Raw genomic sequence first — 22473 nt, 5'->3', positions numbered from 1 at the left:
CTCACACTTTACAATAGATTGTGGAAGGAGCATACTTTTCCCAGTGCATGGAGGAGAGCTGTTGTAATTCTTATTGCTAACCCAGGGAAAGATCCAAGGAATCCCTCCAACTATAGTCGTCTACTTGGAAAAGAATATCGCCTTATCAAAGTGGTTTTTGAAAGGGGAGAACAACCGTAGATAACATGCTCCTTTTAGAGATTTCCATTTGAAAATCGTTTGTAAGAAGAAGTCACCTTGTCTCAGTATTCTTTGACATTGAGAAAGCTTATGATAAGGCATGGAGATACAGTATACTTCGGAATCTTCACGACAGTGGCTTGTGCAGCAACCTACCAATTTTCATTCAGAATTTCTTGAACCCTAGAACTTTCCAAGTAAAGATTGGCTCTGTTTTGTCGGATGTTTTTGAACAGGAAGAGGGTGTGCCTCAAGGCTGTGTCCTTAGTGTAACCCTGTTCAGTTTAAAAATAAACTCTGTAGTAAAAGAACTTCCTCTCACCATCTTGGGATCTCTACATGTTGATGATCTCCAGATTAACCGTCGAGAGGCAGACATGAGATACGTAGAGAGGCAATTACAGATAGCTCTGAATAAAATCCAAGAATGGTCAGACAAACAGGAATTTACATTTTCCTAGCAAAAAACTTTGTGTGTGCACTTTTGTAGGAAGCGAGGTCTCCATCCTGAGCCTGAGTTATATATGAATGGTACAATTATTCCAGTTGCACATGAAGTAAAATTTTTAGGAGTGACGTTCGACTGAAAATTGACTTTTCTTTCTCATATTTTAAACCTGAATAAAAAAGTGTTTAAAAACACTAAATATTTTAAAAGTCTTGGCAAATACGTCCTGGGCTGCAGAGCGTTATACTTCGCATTTACAGAAAGCTTTTCCGCTCTAGAGTGGACTATGGCTCAGTTGTTTACGGATCCGCTCAATCATCAGTATTGAAAAAACTAGGTCCTGTTCACCATCAAGCTCTGTGCATTTGTCCTGCACCTTTCAGGACATCTCCTGTCCAGAGCCTGTATGTTGACTCTAACGAACCATCACTTTATCTGAGGCATGAGCAGTTGTCCCTTTTGCTATATTTTAATATTCTATTGCAACCTGAACATCCTAATAAGTTGTGCTTACTTGATAATGTGTGTAACTCTTTATTTGAAACACGTCCATCGTCCATCCTGTGTGCCTATCTTTCCTTTAAGAATTCGCCCTATCATTGAGGAACTCTCCCTCTCTGATATGTGTCCCCAAGCAGTGCAGAATTTAGAAGTCCCACCTTGGGAAAATGAACGGATCCAGCTTTTTAATGTTTTCAGCCATCATGTGAAGGCAAGCACTAACGACATTGTTTACAGACAACTCTTTGCTGAGCACAGGCATAAATATAGCAGTTATCTTCTAGTATATACAGATGGATCATTGAGGAACTCTCCCTCTCTGATATGTGTCCCCAAGCAGTACAGAATTTAGAAATCCTACCTTGGGAAAAGGAACTGATCCAGCTTCTTTATGTTTTCAACCATCACGTGAAGGCAAACACTAACGACATTGTTTACAGACAACTCTTTGCTGAGCACAGGCACAAATATAGCAGTTATCTTCCAGTATATACAGATGGATCCAAGTCAAAAGATCATGTTGGGATGGCATTTGTAATTGAAGATCACATTGAGGGCAGACGCTTGCACCATGCTTTTAACATCTGAACTAACTTCAATATATTATAGTCTTTTGTACATCTCAAGGCTCTGCCACAAAAAGTTTATAGTTTATACAGACTCCTATAGTGCACTTAAATCATTAGAAGCTTTTTCCAACACTCAAAATCCAGTAATAGTGGATGTTCTCAAGATTCATATAAACTTAACGAGTCGTGGATATAAAATGTTGTGCTGCTGGGTTCCCGGGCATGTGGGAATAAAAGGGAATGAGCTGGCGAATATCACAACAAAATGTGCTGTTGGAACTGTCAGGTCGCCTTATCCCTTTTGGAGACATCTGTTGTGTTGTCAAAGAGAAGATTCGAAAAAAATGGCAGCAACTGTGGGATGTTCAGCTTTAAAATAAGTTTAGAAATTTAAAGCGTAGAATTGAGCATTGGGACTTTACTAGAAATCGTAAGGAGGAAGTTCTTTTGACTCGCCTCAGAATTGATCACACTAGAGTGACACATAATTACCTTTTAAAAGCTGAGAATGAGCCTGTTTGTTCAAATTGTAATGTTTGTCTATTAGTCTGTCATATTTTAATTGAGTGTCCGTGTTGCAATAGTCTTCGTCATAAATATTTTAATAGCCTGTGACTTACCTCTTGACTGTTTAATCAGAAGAGAGGTCAATTGTAATTTATTTTATTATTTAAAAGAGACCTTTTATTACTTAATGTAATCTGTTTTGCTGATAGTGTATTGTATTTTAATGTGTGCTTTTACCTGGTTTTATATGACTTCATCATCTGGATTTGGTACATTTGTCTTTTTTTTATTTATTAATAAATATTTTATTTCATCAAATTAAATCATCTCACCTTGTGTTTGGCACATCATAATTATCTTTGGTTTTTGTGCCAAAAATCTCACTCACTCACTCACTCTTTCTTTTCATTTCTGTGTGATTCTGTTTTTCAGAAATGAACTAAAATAAGTTGAAACACTTGTAATTTCTGACCATTAAGTTTTAAATCATTGTACTCTTATGAAATTGATTTTTCTTTGGTAAATAAGATTTAAATATTTACAAAATGGTAATTCTGTGTCTTTGTTTTCTTATCTGATACCCTCAGTTGCTATTAACAGTAATGAAATTTCATCACGGGTTTCTTTAAATAGCTGCCAAATTGTAACTTGGAGATTTAAATATGGGAAGTTCTGTGGGAATGTTCTTTATTAATGTTGCATATTTGTGATGTTCCTCACTTTTATCTATTAACTAAGTGTTGAGGAACCTAGTGAACAGCTAGGCGAATAATCGTTTAAGTCCAAGAACCGTAAACTCAAGAAGGGTTAATTACCCTTTGTTGCTCAAAATAAAGATTCACAGATGGCCCCTTTCTCAGGGCATACAGCAAAGCCTGTACTTAGGCTTAAACTCAAAAATTTAAGAAATAAGAACTAACTAATGGCTAACTAAAGAGATATAGCTGAAGCTAACTAGTTGGCCCATAATATTAGCTAGTTGAAGAGGCACGTAAGTGTAGTAATATTTAGAGAATTGTAGCCCAGAATTCTCTCTCTCGAAGTCAGCGGAACTTTGACTTAAATAATTACTCCTTCTGGTTTGCATTTAATATGATTCTAAAAACTCATTCTGGTAAGGAATTGTAAGCTGAAGCTAGAAGAGATAGGAACGGTGCATAAACTTAAAATAACTGTTATAAAATTAGGATATACCTTACATATTTACTGTATATTCTTTGCAAAATCTTGTATTTATGAATATCTAAGTTTATGCAGTTAAACCCACTTGTAAGGAAGTTTGTTATAATTAAGTTGTACCTTTAATTAATCTGATGTTTCTTTTTCTTTACCTTAAATTAGTATTCAATTTATTTTCTGTTCCAGGCTATTTTATAAACAACCAACTGTTATAATGAATTATTTTGTTCCTTATTCTACAAACGTAAATTGACAAATTATATTTTATACTTAAACAATAATTTGTCTCTTTTCTCTGATTTTTGGCCCATTATCTTCTACTAGATATTAGAAGGCTGTTTTAGCTACCTGTCATCATCAAGAGAGGCACATTTTCATCTTGTTACAGAAGTTACTTTATGCTAAAGGGATCCCATAATTGATTACCTTTTCTTAATGAATTCAACAGATAAATCATAGGTCTGCAAGCAAGAAAAAAAAAAAAAAAAAAAAAGGCACAGGATTTTTATACTGTTTCTTATAGATATTTACTCACTGAAACCAGAAAAAATTCCATCGTGTCGGATTTTCTTGCAAAATTTGTGTTTTAGAGTGAAACTCTCATTTAATTTGAAATCTGGTATCTTATTCTTTATTCAGAAAAATCCTTTTCCAAAGTGGTTTATTACCTTCATTTAATGTGTATTAGATTATGACTCAAGATTAAATACAAAGAGAAAATGAGTCAAATGGAGGGGGTAATGTAAGGGTGGCATAGCTTATATAAGATGAGTACTAGATAGTCAAGGCATACATTTTGAATGCCCTGATATTCTAGAGAATTTTTCAAAAGCATTAAATTTTATATTTAAAAATGGGGGAAAGAAAAAAAAAAGGAATGTTTTGTTTTCTTTTAGTTGTATGTGGTGCTATTTTGGAATTTTATCCAGCCAGAGGAAGACACAGGTGTTGCCAAATCGCCTCCCCGCTACATAAAGAGAGAGGCGGGGATTCATCTTGCAGATGTGCAGGGTTCAACATAACCTTGTTAGTCTTTTTGAAGGTAGAGGTGTTCAAAACCTTAGAAGAGCAGTTCAAAACAAGCACCGAGGAAAGTTGACATCCAAAATTTTGTTTTTGCACGACAATACCCGACCTCACATGGCAAATCGCACTCAAGAACTCCTTAATTCATTCAAATGGGAAGTTTTTCCTCATCCGCCTTATAGTCCCCATCTTGCACCTAGTGATCTTCACTAGAAGAATGAAGAAATGGCTAGCAACACAGCGCTTTGACGACGACAAGGAGCTGCTGGTGCGCATCACTGAGTGGCTGAGATGGCAGGCGGCAGAATTCTGTGACAAAGGAATTTCAAAACTTGTCCACCGCTATGATAAGTGCCTCAATTTGTTTGGTTACTATGTAGAAAAGTAGAATTTTAGTCGCTCTTTCTGATGCATATAATAATTTTTTTTCTTGTACTTAGTTTCTTTTTAATTCCAAAACGTTCCTTACTTTCTGAATATCACTCGTATATACCTAACTGATTCTGAGGACAGAAACATATTACCTCCCTCGGATAAATCTAGTTCAGATTTTTCTTTGATGAGGGATCCCAACTTTTTTCCCAGAGTGAGCTTAATGCGTTGACTGCCCAACATGAGGTAACTTGTATTAGCGCTCTTCTTCAGGACACCCAATACGAGTTATCTCTTAGTTTCTTGACTTGCCACTTTTGTGCCCTACAAGTTACTTACTCGCTCAGCGCATGTTTTAGCTGTACCGAGGCGACAAGTCGAAGCATGTCTGTACGACTCAACTCATAGTGGGCTTCTGAGAAGAGCTTTGTCTAACAAAAACCGGCTACGAGATAATTCATAGGATCCTTTTTTCTTTTTCTTTTTTTCTTTTTTTTTTTAAATTCAACATCCTGTAAACTTTTTAATGATTGTTATGAATCACAATTAGTATTTTTAACAATAGGAATAAATTGATTTGTCTTCTCGGACCGTTATCCGAAAAGTGTCATGGCAGTCAACATGTTGAGAACAGATTTGGGCTTTTCAAAAGATGCTACTGAATTGCTGGAGTCACAATTAAAAAATAAAAACCGTCTTATCAGCCAGATCATCATTTTTGTGGTGGATGTAATGAGACAGAGAATTCTCTAAAATTTTCTCCAAAGAGGAAAATTAATTTTTTGTAGTGATGTACAGGGGCTAATGAAGTGTTTTAAAATAGAATTTGATGCATCTGGCTGACGCCTATTCATTGATTCATCTAAATTAAGCTTTAAAGCAATCTTGCTGCATAATGGGAATAATTTTTCATCACTTCGTCACACTCAGGCGTATGGAAGAAAACTACAGTCAAAAGTCGTTAATTCGGACACCCATAATCCGGAATGATCTACAATCCGGACTTCAAAGCTGCAAACTTTCTGCGCATGCGTCGCGTTGACGTGTGCACGTAAGACCTTTACGGCTACGAATACGCGTGTGCGCAAAATACGTTTACGAATGCGCGTTTAATGTATAACGGACGGTAAAAGCTAAGCTAAAATTATCTAATTCAGTTAATGTTGCAGATTGCGTTGTTCCTTAATCTTCGAATTGGATTTGGCTTATTATTTTTTGCAGACTGTTAGAGCAATTTTATAAAAGTAAGCTTGAACTTTCGATTATGTTAAATACAATTTGTGATATATATTTACTAATATGTAAAGGATCTACAAAGCGAAAGTATGTTTCGAAGTCCATTAAACAAAAAGTGGAATTGCTGCAAAAAATAGTAAAGGCATATCCTTTGTTTATCTAAACTTTAACGTTTGTTTATCTAAACTTTGTTTATCTTTAACGCTGTGAATTGGAAGTTGATCTGTCAGCACTATCCTTATCTTCAGGGCAGATGTTTTTATTTTATTTGGCTTATAATTCCTTATTAAATGTAGTATTTCATTTCGATGTACTCCGTCTTTGATATGATTTAAATCAAATTCCTCGTCATTATAATTCGCTTCCGATAGCGAAGAAAGTGACAGAGGTTATTGAAAATGAAAAAATTTCGATTGACAAATTAGTTGGTATTCTGGACACAGCAATTATAGGACTTGAACAGCGGAACTTTGTTACTGAACAAGAAATTATGTCTGTTTATAGAATTAAAGAGAATGTATTATCACATGAAAAAGAAGCAACTTAAAGAACTTTCATTGAAAGAAATGTTTAATAAAGTAAACAAATAAATATTAAGCTTTTTTTTTTTTTTTTTTTTTTTTTGTAAATTTTGATACCCTTTAGATCATAATTGTTCTTTATTTCATAAATTACGGTTTCATATTTTTAATTTTATAATTTCTGTATGCCATCTTACCAGATTTAAACTGATGATCTATAATCCGGAATCGCCGAAGTCCCGACGAGTCCGGATTAACAACTTTTGACTGTATAATGATATAGCAATGATTCTTAAGAAAATAAAATATCAAGAATATGGCTGGATGGTTTGTGGAGACTTCAAAGTACTAACCGTGCTGTCGGTCTAGCATGCTGGTCCTTATACGAAATATCCCTGCTTGCTTTGTTTGTGGGACAGTCAAGTCAGAGATCTGCACAAAACAAAAACTGACTCCAAATTTCTTGATACTGGTGAAAATGACATCATTAAAATCATCCTGCTTCCTCCTGAAAAGGTCTTATTACTCCTCTTCATATTAAATTGAGGATTATGGAGCAGTTTGTTAAACCACTGCCAAAAGTTGGGGAATGTTTCAGATATCTGTGTTTCTCAAAACTGCCTGGAAGCCAAGTTAAAAGAGGAAGTTTTTACTTGTTCTGACATACCAAAACTCTTATCTGATCTCCTCTTTTCAGAAACAATGGGAGAAAAAGATAAAGAAATGTGGGACTCTTTCAAGACATAGTGCACAAGCTTTTGGGTAATACTAAAGACCCCAACTACAAAACCATTGTAGATACATGTTAGCTGTGTTAGCTCCAAGGATGCAAGATGAGCTTAAAAGTTTGTTTTGTACACTCCCATATCAATTATTTTCCTGAAAACTTGGCAGCCTTCAGTGAAGACCAGGGTGAAAGATTTCGCTAGGATGTCCATGATATCAAGAGATGCTACCAAGAAAGATGGAACGTCAGTGTGCTAGCTGACTACTGTTAGATTCTCGAGCGGGAAATGGAAAGAGGAAGTGTGTTTGGAGAAGTATTAAAGAGAAGAAAAGGTTTCATGGACAAAAAGAATGAACATAGAATGTTAAGTGCATTTCATGAAGAAAATGTGTATTTAATTATAAAGAAAAAAAAATTGTATATGCAGCTGACACCCTTCCCCCCAAAAAAAAGGGAGTCAGCTTTTTTCCTCTTCAGAATTGCATATTTCTTGGTGTCATCTTATTTATACACTTAACAACTTCTAAGATTTATTCTTACTTTAATTCATTTGGATTATATGATAAAAATTTCATGCAATCCACATGAACTGTAGTAAGATGGGGTGCTACTGTTTGCTTAAGCTCCATTTTAAAAGAAAGATTTTACAAAAACATAAAAATCATAAATGTGTACTAGAGTGTAGAATTTTTTTATTTTATTATAGTATAGATTAATTTTATTTTATTTTTAACAGTTTTAAAGAATAAGCATGAAATGTCAAAATGAAACTAGTTCAAGAGAAACTTTTATTTTGTTCCACACCTTGACATTGAAAATGTTTTTTGTCATTGGTTTACAAGTATCCTGGTTTAAAGCTTTTCTTGTAAGTAAATAAGTAAAGTTTCTGATAAGTTTGAGGCTCAAAATTCAGTAATGAAAGATATGAAAATTTTAATCAGAATACTAGATAAGTACAAAGATTGGAAACTTATCATGTAAAACCACTATCTTACAATAATTTTTTTAATTATTTCAAATAAAAAAAGCAGACATAGCTGCTGCAGATAAATGAGTACCAGATTGAGCTAATTTTTGTGAAAATGCAGGAAATAATATTGGTCATGATGGGGCTTAATATTTTGTAAGCGCTGTTTGGAGGTTGTAGGAGTATTATAAATTTTGCTAGAAAATGGGGCAGGCAGAAGTGGTAACAGAATGAGATGCAGAATGCTGTACAGCTGAGAGTGTTTCGGTTCAGTGTTTCAGTGAGGCATATAGAGGTGGCTTGCTGTTGTGCAGAATAGTAGCCTACAACATGATGCATACCTAGCTGAAGCAAGGTAGTTGTAAGTGAAACCAGGATCTTGCTTTCACCAGATTATCCAAGGCATGGATCCATTTATCATGGTAATTAAATGTAAATTGTAGGAGGTACTGTAATAATAAGTAAGCATAAAAATGTAATAATAATAGAGAGTGAAAATGTCATTGAAAACAATAACGATCTATTTGTGATCCCATTTCATCTTCGATACCAAAAAGAGAAGAATTAGAAGACTTTTTCAGTGGCTTTCAATCAACATAAAAATTCTATGATAGTCAGTTTATCATTGGGATTGTCAACATTCATTCATCAGGTACTATTTGCAGTACTTTGCAGGGCTTATTGAGCATATTAACAATCTGCATGTCAAAACATGCTGACATCTGTCAGATGATTGCATCAGTGTATCTGTAATTCAGGGAAGAACTTTCTTGCAACTTCTGATGCCAACAGCTGCAATAGTTTGGACATCCATTGTACACACATAGTGATGTGACCATCCCATAGCTCTGAAGCCTAATAATATTTATGAGCAAGATTCATGAGGATTTTATAGAAATAATTGGTACCCCCTTATTATTACAGCCTCTGTTTTGTAAACTATGCCAAGATTAACCATAAATCACCAACCATCATCAAGTAGTTGACAGTCCTGAACAGAATCATTTATAGTTTCCTCATGGTGAGAAGAGCTCCGAGTAAGCCATGTGCAAGTTCATGATCACGCATAATTCTCTTTTTTAAATGTGTTTAAAATGTCTGATATATCGAGAAGTGTGGAGGATGCTATTCCAGGAAAGATACATTTTACTTCTGTCTGAATATGCAAAAAAGGGTCATTTAATAAAACTACATATCCATGAAAGAATTCAGAGATGCCATGTAAAAAGTTGCAAGTGAAGGAAAAGCAAATGTTCTGACTACTGGTTCAGTAGTTTCAGAATACTGTTTGTAATAGCCTACTGATTTAATGTTGAGCAGATGAACTGCCATTAATTTAATGTTGGAAGAAATAGCTCAACCTTTATGAAAATACAACTATTGATTAGAACAGTTTATGAAAAATGTATACTCTCAACATTTAATCCTGCAACCAAATTAGAAAATATGTGGTCGAAATTGTGGATATAAGCAAAAATCTGTTCTTGGATGGGACAAAGCAACAGGATACTGTATATTTGGTGGGTTATGATGAGACACCAGTGAATTCTTCCTCACTCACATTCTGAGTAGAGAGGTAATCGCACTCATGACAAAAATTGTCAACTATGTACAAAAAAATTGACAATTTATTCAAACTGTTAACGGGCATATAAAGTAAAAAAATCTGATGTGTACACCACATGACTTCTTTGTACGGAGTATTAAATTATATGCATTTTTCTTGCATTTCATTTAAACTTATTGGACTGAATTTTAAATCTACTTTGCCGATAGCGCATAAACCACAATAGAATAAATGCATTCTTTAAAATTCTCTCTAACATTTGTTTACCCTAGCGACACTCTGGTGCTAGATTCACTTAACAGTATTATATTTCGTTCATATTGTAACTCACAATGCACAAAATTTATATCATTTAAAGAATAGAACTATCTAATCGTTGCCACATGTTGTATTCAAATACTATAATAAAGCTAGAATGATGTATAAAAGAAATTAAACAAACAAAACAAAAAAGAAACAGTTTTTCACAGACGATTGAGTATTTCTCATTCAATTAATTCAGTTCTCACTTCGCGACAAGGCAAAAATACATAAAAACTCAAAATATCTGTATTAAAAATTACGAAGTAAATCTTAAACACTTATTTCCTCGAAAAAATTCCAGAAAGGATTAAGCATGATTTAATTGGCAATAATAAATGAAGGCGTTATTTTTGTTGTTGCGAGGCTTAGTCTCTCTAGATTGGCAACAAATCTACAATTCTGCTGTTTCAAATGTAAACAAATATGTTCGCCATGTTATTTAAAACTTAACCGCACTTAAACAGCTTTTAAATTGTTGATAATTGTACAAATATTGCTTCCAGAATTACGAAAGGCATAAAAACCTTAACCGGAAGGTAAGAACAACATAATTCAATCATTTTTAAAGCAAAAAATATACAATTTACAAACATATAACAGTAAAGAAACTGAGATCACTGAGCCGAGTAACACAGTGGATATATATATAAATATAGTATTTTTATACGTTTGGTGCGGCGGATGCAACCAAAATACGAGGTGCACATCTACATGTTATAGCAGTCCTATATACAAAATTTCAACATTCTGAGGCTCCTCGTTGAGTTATGCGAGATACGTACATACGGTCGTACAGACGCCATGAAAAATTCTCTTCAGAATTAATTTTAAAGCAGTTTTGTAATTTTTTTGGAGGAAACGAGTCTTTTGTTCTGTCCTTATGTATAGATATCAAGCAAAAACATCGTTAAATTGCATTCGATAGCTGTCAAAATAGATATTTTCGTTGAAATATGCTGCCTGAAACATTTCTCGATTACGATACTTCCTTTTTACTTCGTACAAGAAAGTAAAAACTGGATAAAGCTGTTAGCGGCATTCCATAAATTTTTATTGATCCAACAACAGCTGCTCATGCACAAAATAGCACTTCTCTATGTGGTGGAATAAGAATCAACAAGACATGGTCTGGCATCTTCATGTGTTTTACCATGTGGATTTCATGTAGCAGAAGTCCTTGGTACAAGAAAATGCTTTTGATGCCATATTAACCGCTTCCCTTACAAATTTTTTTGAAAAAAATTGCAAAAAATCATCACATTTTTTTTTATTATTATTATTAAATACGACAAAACGAAACAAATCAAATTATGTAGATTTTAAGTTGAATTTTTAATTTTTTGAATGTGTAAAAGCATTTATTTTTAATATTAGTTTACTATCCCGAGTTATCTTGGGCAAACGAAAAAAGTTAAATATTAATCTTTGTATGATAGTTTTTGAAACAAGGGACAACACAGAGTGATACCTGACGTTCTACACTGGTATCTGGTCTCTTTTCTTACTGGCGTACCGCTGGATTTGATTTCCCCCCCTCACCTTTTCATAATCACTATCTGAAAAATCATCGCTTTCGCTATCTTCCATCATCGCCATTATTTTATTTTTTTCCAACGCATGTATCCTTCTTTAGACATTACTAATCCACAAGCCAACGTATATTATACAATAGGGAAACACGCGACCAGTCCCTTCAAAAGAACCGTGCAACCAACAAAATTTGGCAAACTGCCAATCAAAGCTGAATATTTTTTTTCATTTCCTCCAGACCGAGTAAAACTGTGATAAAAGAAATCGTACTAACAAATTCTGCTTCGCCCGAGTTTTCTCGGGATAATAATTAACTGCAATATATACGAACCCGAGATAACTCGGGATAATCAGGCAAGCGGTTAAAAGTAGTCATGGAAACATGGCAGCCACAAAGTGTATGGGAGAAGTAAGCATGAATTTTGCAAGAATCCTGGAGTCTCTTCTTGCTGTTTAAAAACAAAGGCTATAATAATAAGGAAGTACCTAATTCTGCCTTTCCGAAAAGTGTATCTGATATTTGTCCTTTACTAAATGATTTCTAAGCATATAGTTTAAGAAATCTGAAACACCTACTAAATTTACACTTATGAAATGGATTCTTGATGCCTCTCGCCCTTTATTGATCCCTCTTATGCATTTATTTCATCAACATAGAACATCTCTGGCTCCAGATATTAATATAATTTATTTATTTGTATAGGTATATTCATTCAATGAATGATTTGCATGTTTGTTACACTCCTTCTTGGTGTAGTTTTTTCATTATTAAGTGTGTTTGTGTAATTAAGCTAAAGAAATTATTGTTGAGAATCAAATATCTATATACCAGCCATATGAATTTTTCCATTAGTTGTAATTTGCTTCATTAAATTTTTTTTTAAATGAAAGTGTTGAATAAAAAAGTAGAAGTGGAAATCTAATGTGTATAATGAGTATAAATTGAAAAATTTCTGTAAATCGTGTATATATAGTTTTTGTTGTTTTAACTATTTAGTAGGTTTCAATATTTTTTTTAGATAGTTTTATATTATGCAATTGATATTCTAGTGGCTGAAAGATTTTACTACATTGTTTACTGAATGATGCTTTTTTATGCAAGTATTGCTTATGTTTAAAACATATTTTTAATGAAATATGCACAATGGAAAATTAATTATTTATTATTTAAATTAATTATTTTTGAATGTAAATATAGTATGAAGAGAAAAGTACATAACAGAATTGAAATGTTTTTCATTTCTAGCATTTGTTTCCCACTCAGCATCAGTCCAAAGGTCAGAATTTATATTTCGATACATCTTACCAGATCTAAAAGATAAAGTCGTTCTTGATGTTGGTTCTAGACTAGGAGCTTTGCTTTATGGGGTAAAATTTATCATCTGATTGCAATATTTACTTTCATTAAAACTCTGTCTTCAGTTATTTGTAAAAAACTATTTTTTTTCCTTTTAAGTTTGCTTAGAAGATTATTTTCCCTTGTAATTGTATGTTTGCTCTTTTGTTTTTATATTTTTTTATCTCAATTAAATTTTTTTGTTCTTCGTGCGTGAATTTTAATCATCTGTGATTAGCAAATTGCTTCCTAATAAATGGCGTGAAAACCTGTAACACATTATGCTGTATATGTGAAACTGTTCTTTCTTGTACAATATATTTGAATTTTTGTCTAAAATAAAATTGATTTATTGCTTGGTCACTAATAACAACACTATTTTATTCTTCTCTATTTATAGTATATTCCCAATATATTGAGGCTGTTTTTGAATATTTCATAACAGTATAAGATTTACTAATTGTATGCAATTATTGCATCCAAAATCGATTTTATATCTCTTTTTTGTATTATTTGATTCTTGTATTGTGTTTAAAATTAGAGCCTGAATAAAGACTTTCTCGACAGTCATTTTGTGGAGTATTAACAAAATTCTTGTAATTTTAAATGTTATGCAGATTAATTAAATGTAGTACTTTTCTTGGAATTCAGTTTAGATTGCAAATATTAAGATTCGAAGATTTTTGTTGATTTAATTAGTTGTTTTATTTATGGATTTTGTTATATGCATTTGACTTATTTTTCTCAAAGTCTATAGGTGTCATCTTGGAAAATTCATCTTTATTTGTATCAATATTTAAATTATTTAATATCAATTCTGAGATGTGGTATCTGTAGTAGTGAAGTTATTTTAATAGGAGAAACAGTTACTTTTTAATTGTAGTAATTTGTAAATAATATCTGCATATTAAAAAGGGGAAAAAGTACAAGTAAAATATCTGGAAAAGTCTAAATGTCACCATGTCAAGCAGCTTTTAAAATACAGTGAAAATTGTTTAACACGAAACTGAAAGGACTGAAATATTTTTTCATGTTAAAGAATATTGAAAACAAAACATATATTCAACAAAATTAAGTTTATTAGAGTACATTTTATTTACATAGATATGTATAAATGCATGTATTTAATAAAAATCAATGAAATCAACATCCACAAGAACTTGATGAAATGTCATATAAAATTTTCATGTTTTTTGAAAAACAAAATATTTATTGAGTTTTTGGAAAATAATCTGATATTTTTCTTTGCATTGTCTTTTTTAGCATCAAATTGTTAAATTGTTCATTTTGTTATTTATTTCATTATTGGAATGTGCGTCTAAATAACTGTGCGTACTTTTTATGATGTTCCTCATTTCGGATGACATGGGAACAGGAGCTGCATTATTCGTTTCATTTTCGCCGTCGGAATCTGCATTAATGATATTTTTTTAGCTTTGAACAAACTCCAAAATGTTTTTGTCTGCCATATTTGGGGCCATATATATACACTTTAACATCAACTACTGCAGCGAATTCTTCCAATAATACAGTAGGACAGTACATTAATACAGAAACTTTCTCAAACATTTCATTAAGTGTTAGCTCAGTTCCAATATCCTCCTTCTCCATTTCATCTGACGCCAAAGAATATGATTTTTTTGAGAATCATGCATAACAAAAACAATTTTCTTTTGTCCTTGGAGTCACTGAATTCCATGCAGAATGTAACATATGAAGAGAAGGAGACATGCAGAGTGCAACATATGAAGCAAATTCACTGATTTTTTACTCACACTGCTCTGTACTCATCACCGAATTCCAAAGCCAACTGCTGAGAGATGAGATGTTTGTGTTGCGTTTGTAGGGGTGGAAGGTGAAAGTAGCTTAGATAAACTAAACTGGCTCGTGTCACAGGCTTTTCTGAGAGTATTTCAAAGCCAAGTTAGCCTCCTTTCTACAAAACATGCGAAACCACCTCTCTTTCATTTCCCACCCCATTGAAAACTCGCCTGCGAGGCTGGTGTTTTCCATATTTTGTTTATTTCCAGAAAGGATATCGTTTCATGTTAAGAGAAACAAAATGCATGAAAATACACAGTTTGTTGGGACCATTATTTTATTTCATGTTAACCGATATTTCGTCTTGAGCATTTTCGTGTTAAACGTATTTCACTGTATATGAATGAAAAGAATTTTTAATTTAGTTATGTTTATTCAAAAACCAAATTTTATGTTTCATGTTAATGTTAAATTTATTCTTTTATAAATATAAAAGAGAATACTTTCAAAGTATTTCATTAAGAATACATTTCTTTCATAAATACAAAAGGGAAAGGGAATGAATACTTTTAAAATATTTCATACAATATACATTTTTCTTTATGATTATATTGTATGAAATTAAGAGGTACTAAAGCATTGCATTTTCTTCATCCCCAGTATTATGTTTCATTATAACTTTTTTTCATTTTATTTTTTAAATATCTATATTTATTTTGTTATATTATTTTTTATTTTTAATGTATGGTTTTGCTCCCTTCAGTTAGTTTTTTTAAAGAAGCATATATAGTGCACTTTGAGGAACTACACATGTGTGCTCTTCCATAAAATGCATGTAAACTTTTGTGGGGAAGATACAGGGAGAGGGAGTAGTCCAATATTTGAGTTCCAGATCTATTATTAAAAGGCAGTTTTTATATAATGTAACTATATTGTTGTAGATTATGGCATTTCCATCTTTGAAAAATGTTATGGAAATAATATGTAAGCTATCCTAAAGATACCAGAATTCAGTTATATATATATATATGGAATCACACAGAAGTTTCCATTAACATAATAGTGTAATTAGCACAAAAATGTGCAAAAATCATGAATTATTTTGAGGAATTTTGTCATTCTATTTATTTAGCAGTAGTAATGTTCTTCCATAAAAGAACATAAGTACTTCCTAATAAATGTTTAATATAGCAGCTATAGTTTTTTTAACACTACCTATAATATCTAAGATCACTCAGTAAAATGGCATTTTTGCATGAATAATTGATTCATATCATTGTGTAATGTTTTTTAACGCTGCCATTGATGTTGAATGATATCTGTATCTATCACTTTACATAATCCCATGTTTAAAAGCCACACAATTAAAGATCTGAATGAGTGATAGCTCAGCACTGCATTTTCATTGAAAAGGCAAAATAAGAAAGAAACAATATGATTAATTTCTTCATCTTGCATAAGTGTCTCAAAATCTTGTTTGTGTTGTTCTTCCAAATTAGAAATAATGACATTATTAATTCTAATTTGGATAAAGTCAGCATAATGCTGAATGATAGCTCAGAAACATATATCCAAGCCTCTCAGATACAGCACCACCTGGTGGATGCAGTCAAAAATTTATTTGCAAGATAAAATTTCTACCTTAGCTGTATTTTCAGGCTTCCATGTTAATATATCAAATACACTTTTGATAAATTTCAAATTTAGCTGAAAAAAATTAGATATAATTTTTTTTTCATTTTCTGTATATTAATTTACATTAATTTTTTTAACTATGCAGTAAAAATGTAACAAAAATATGGAGTTAAACTAATTTATTTATTTTGAATTGAAAAATTCTATCTTTTCAAAGTTATTAATATTATTAAACAGTAGTTTATTCATATATAATAACTTTCTGTAATATGAACATTTATTTTCTTTTTGGTTTATTTTTTATGCTTTATAGTTGCTGCTTTATCAAATGTATGTACTGCAACTAAAAATATACTTTATTTTGTAGGCTTATTATTACAGTTCAGCTAGCAAAATTATTGGAGTGGAAATCAATGAAGATTTATGCAAATTACAGAATCATATCATAGGCAAATATAGCTTAGGTAACAGAATAGAGGTATATATGCTTAATTTCTGAAATTTCCCATTAAAAAGTGTACCGTAAATATATTCGGCTTTTTTTTTTTTTTTTTTTTTTTTTTTTAAGTATTAGGATATTTTAAATTGCTAGGTTATGAATTTTTGTATGTAAATGTCACCAGAATTTCAATGATTCTTCCAAATTTTTGACAGGTATCAGAGATTATATACTTTCATGAAATATATAATTTGTGTTCAGATTTTTAGTGATGTGAGTTACAGCATAAAAGAATGTGAGCATTTTTGCCTTAAATCAGAAGTAAAACTGTTTCAAGCATGAAAGGCCATCTGTTCAGATGGATGATGATTTCATGTAAATATGTTCATTTTCAAGCATTTGCCAAGTTGTTTATTGTTACCTTCTTTGGTGTTGAGCATATAAATACTGTGAAGAAACTTTAATATTTTTTTACAATAGAATATCCACAAATAGGACTCAAAATATTCCCTCCTTTTTTTAAACATATCTCTGCAATGTTTAGTGAAGGTGTGAAAGTTTGCTTGAATTCCAAAATAAAAGGATTGAATGATTATATTGAGAGAAAATATATTAAAGCTATCTACTTTTGTAGAAGGCTTTTGTAAGGAAACTGGCATGTATTTATGTTATACATTAAGAAAACCTTCAGGTTTTGTGTAGTCATATTTAACAACTGTCAGGATTATTAGTTTGTCCATTTTTTATGATTTATTTTTTAAATTTATATTTTTAAATCATTTTTATAAATTTTTTGAAAACATTTTGAATTATAAACTATAAAATTTTTACTATCATCTTAAAGTAGATGAATTTCTAAGTATACCTGCAAAAAATTAAGAGTTTTTTATTCAAAATATCCTAAGATATATGTGAATTTACATATTGCGCATTTTGAGATTTGGCATATTTGTTACAAGCGAGAACGCCACATGTGGTTTATGCACTATGTTAAAATTATTTCAAATAACGAACAGTTACATTTTTACGCTCATTACAATGAAAAAAGGAAAGGAAAATAGGTTGCTATAAATTAAGAAGTTCGCCAAGCAAATTATTATAGGCGCAAACTGAAAAATATGCACCAATATAAATTTTTGAATTTCTCCATAAATTTCACACCAGATGTTATAAAATTTAATATTTAGGCATAATTTGAATTGTAGAATCAAACTATGGAAAAAAATGGTATGTCGTTTTAGAAAAAGACCGATTTTATATCAAAATACCTATATTAGAATAATTTATTTACTAAATAATATTTGATATTATCTCTTAAGTTTAATTAAAGTAGAATGATCTTAAAAGAGTGAATCCATACTAGTAAGTTATATTTTGAAAGATGTTTTGAAGTAACTTGAAAGTAAAATGTTAATAATGTTTTAATGGGGACTGGAATTGCTATATATAAATCTAATATATATCCTAAGTCGCATTTTCAAGACATGAATAACACAATTTGCATTTTGTCAACCGGCCCAGTTTTTTTGGGGGGGGGCGCCGTGTACATGGTATTTAGGCTATTCTTTGATAAGTCATGCAGTTGTATCCCAAACAATACAGCCACCTACCATGTGACCTACCATCCTTTTGAGTTACTTTTGGACATTTCTTTGCGTATAGAATTCAGTTTTAATAAGTGTTTTCACATATAGAAATGCATATAATGTTTCTTTTATATAATGCATATACACATATTATTTAAAAGAATTTTTAATTTCTGTAAAATTTATTGATACTAATAGAATATTATTTATACTAAGAATTTTTAAATAAATATCTACATATAATAATTTTCCATCTTGTATGAATTTTCAAAAAAGAATGTTGATTAGGAATTTAGGTACTCTTCTGTTATTGGGACCAGATTCAGAAATGAATGCATATGTGATGCACTTATATACATGCATACATATGTATATGTACACATATATACACACATACATTTCTGAATCCGATCCTGATAACAGAAGAGTACCAGATTTTTTTCTTTTTAGAAATTAAACTACTTCTGTTTTCTTAAGATTTTTAAGTAATTTTGCTTTGAAGTAAGTTTCTTATAACTGTGCATAAAATAGTTTGCATTTGTGTCTTGAATAATGGCTCAAATTTTCATCCTAATAAAATGTAATATAATATTGCTGGGGACTTTGGTGGTGATGCATTAATATATTTCTCAAAAAGGTGGCTTGAAAATTAAAATATTGCATTTAAAATCATACCATAATTAAAAGAAAATCATCCATAGATATAATAATAAAAATTAAGAATAATAAACAACTCATTTTAACTATATCATTTTTCTCTCAATATGTAAATGCAAGAACTGAGATGTCAGTAACTGCTGGAAACTAACAAGCTCAGCACATTATAGATTTATTTCTTTTATTTTTAATTGCAAGAAATAAATAGAAAATTTTTTAACAGTTTTATTTTACAAATAGTATTCAGAGTTTTAAAAAATACCATGACGATTGTATTTTCGTGATCTTAATTTTTTAAAATTTTTTCTCTGATAATATATGTCCTTGATTGCTTGGATATATTTAAGATACATACAGATATTTAGTATTTAGAAGTTTCAGTAAAAATAATTCTCAATTCCTGTATACGTCCTGTGTGGTTGGAATATTAAATTATAAATTAATCAAAACTCTTTAAAAATTAATAATCCATTTTTTATGAAGTCCTTTTTCTCTTTTGTAAATTTTAGGTTATCCATAATGATATTTGTAACATTCCAGAAGTAGTTCAAGCAGCGAATGTAATCTTATTAAATAATCCATTTGAATGTTTCTTGCAAAAGAATGAACAAATTAAAATCTGGACATGGTTAAGAAATGCTATGAAATCTGGTACAATGCTTGTAACAGTTCCTAGTCTGGAAGAAACTTTTAGCAATTTACAAGTAAGAATATTTTAATTTTTTATTATAATGTGCATTCTTGCAACATATATTGCCAACAGAATTATGAGAACTTGATACTATAAAATGGTGTATGCTTCAAGTTAAAAAAATGAAATAAATAAAATAAAACATTTAAATAAATCTAACAATTGTTCTTATAATAACAGTTAGATATACTAACAATCTGTTGTTAGTAAATCTTTTATCAATCTGTATCTTTTTATCAGTGGATATGCTTTACATCCCATCTGGGTCGATATTAGAATCTGATTATTTCGAGCTATTAATTATCTGCATTTTAATAAACATCAGCTATTCACATTGAGATCTGATCCTTCTGAGCTATTTTTACTATTATTAGCTCATGATATAGAATTTTCTAAGGCATCAAGAGTTTTGTATAATTTTTTTTTTTTTTTTTTTTTTTTTTTTTTTTTTTTTAAGTCGACATATAAAAACAAATTGTTGAATGCTGTTAAAAAAAAATGGGGAGAGGTATCCTGAGCAGCACTTGATTTTTAAGAGGGTATATGAGGGGATGTATGCCATATAATAAAAGAAATACTGTATTAATTGATACCATAAATTAATATATTTGCATTTTGGATTACTTGAACTATAATAATATGAAATTTTCAACAAACTGAACTGAATGTTTCTCATAAACAGAATATATTAGAGGTTAATTAATGCTAATTTTTTTCAATAAGTTCTTAAATTCAATGTATCATATTTCTACTCGGAATAAAGTGAAGCCAAGTTGCTTCACATTTCATGGTTTTATGCCATATTTCAAAATATTTAATAGCCTTCATAAATTTTTTAAAAAAAATTTCTGGATATTTTGTTAAGTATTTCGTACTTATGTTTCTGTTGGGTTGTTCAGACAGTTCGTGCTGATTTTGAAGGAAAATTGAAATGCAGATTTAAATTTTAGCAAACATTTGTTAAATTATATAGGTGTCATTCTGTTCTACAACCTTTCTCAATCTTTCAGGCTACTTCAAAATTTCATCCTTCAAGAATCTCTAAGGTTTTTACGCAAAAAACTTTTCTACGTAATTTTTTTTATCTCTATAAAAGAGCTGTTTTTTACACTATGGGAATTTTGTAATGATCAAAATAGGTGGAAATCAGAGGGTTTGAGGTCCTATGAATATGGTGGATGGGGTTAAAACATCCCAACTGAGCTGAAACAACTTTTGTTGAGTTATCAAAGATACATGAAGCCACGCATTGTCCTGATGAAACACAATGTCCTTCTGATTTGCTATTTCTGGATGTTTTTGTTCAATTGGTGTCTTTATTTTGTTTAATTGGGAATAATACTTAATTGGGAATAATTTATCATCCCATAGTTTGATAAAAACTTGTAATACAAGATCCCTTTCCAAACCCACCAGACACAGTGCATGACCTTCTTTGGAAGACCAGCATGCGATTTTTCTCAATGTATGGGAAACCCATACATTGAAACGGTTTATGTAGCCAAGCCTCACAAAATGGTCGTGGATGGTAGATTTTGATATATTTAACATTTCTGCTAATTTAAATATTGTATGCATGTGTTATTCTTGATCAGTATTTTAATCTGATCTTCAACTGTGGTAGAGGGCCTACCCAGGAGTTCTTGTTTATTAAGGTTGAAATCACTAGCTTTAAAGCTAACAAACCACTTCTGCACAGTTCTACAGCACCATCACCATAAACAGTACCTATCTGTTTGCCACTTATGTTGTATTTTTACCTTTTTGGTAAAAGAAAAGCATTAAATGCCTAAAATGCACTTTGTTTTCTTCCATATTCAAAGGTGTATAAAACTGACAAAAATTAAGGTATCATAACCAAATTGTTTTTCAAATGTGCCTGAAGTACCATCTTTTGTGATTTGTACTCATACCATTTATTTTCAATCATTATTTTATATTCCCAGGGGTGTTTGTGAAACCCCAAAAAATCCCCTGAAACTTTTACGGACTTACTACCGACATTTTGGAGTTTCAAGAAGCGGGGGGAGAGAAATGAAAAATTACAATTATGAAGTATTGAATGACCTAATTATAAAAGTTCAATGAATTACTTTTTTTGCAAAATTAATAACCATAAATTTTCAAACATATAAACTACTACATTTTATGTAAATATTTTAAATTACCTGAATTAATTCTTTAAAAAAATTATCAAATTTCTGCTGCTTTTTTCTATTTTCTGATGTTTGTGGGCTTGTCTTTCTTTTGTGGTGAACTTCATAATTGCAGGAAGGTTGACTTTTATTTTCCTCATTTACAGTTGAAGAAATTTCCTCGAGAACTGCACATGCAGAGGTAGAAGCAGTTTGCTTTTCTGCTAATGTAGAAAGTTTTTCAGAGACTTTTATAGGTGATTCATCTGAAATACATGTTTTTAAGTCCTCTTGATATGTTTTCCAACTTTTGTTCATATTCAGTAAGAGATCTTTGTGAATTGGATCAGTCATTGGATTTTTTGAGCCATATTTTTCACATGAGGTTTCTTTAGAAGCCATTAAATCATATTTAATAGTCTGCACTGCATCTAGGGAATCAATCTTAAGAGAGGTTCTATAGTCAGTGACAAATGTATCCATTAAGTTGAATGCACTTTCCACTAATGGGCCATGGAAGCAGCTAAGGCAGGCTTTGACCAATTTAGCCAGTGTAGGATACTTATAATCATTTGTGAAATCATCTTTTAAATTAAAAAC

General features: G+C 31.2%; 1 protein-coding gene across 3 annotated transcripts in view; it reads left to right on the top strand.

Annotated features, from left to right (window-relative positions):
• The window catches only part of LOC118187870 (uncharacterized), a 58027-nt gene that overhangs the window by 31626 nt on the left and 3928 nt on the right, over positions 1-22473 (top strand). For all 3 annotated transcript variants that reach the window (XM_035358156.2, XM_085815015.1, XM_085815016.1), the window contains exons 4-6: positions 12880-13001; positions 16733-16843; positions 19557-19751. In XM_035358156.2, coding sequence (XP_035214047.1) covers positions 12880-13001; positions 16733-16843; positions 19557-19751 — 428 coding nt within the window. The remainder of the gene's footprint in view (positions 1-12879; positions 13002-16732; positions 16844-19556; positions 19752-22473) is intronic.

The sequence above is a fragment of the Stegodyphus dumicola genome, chromosome 4 (genome assembly GCF_044657685.1).
Source record: "Stegodyphus dumicola isolate Sdum_Otavi_A_Nest chromosome 4, ASM4465768v1".
Taxonomy (NCBI): domain Eukaryota; kingdom Metazoa; phylum Arthropoda; class Arachnida; order Araneae; family Eresidae; genus Stegodyphus; species Stegodyphus dumicola.
The sequence above is the reverse complement of the archived record's forward strand: the minus strand, read 5'-3'. Positions and strand labels throughout refer to the sequence as shown.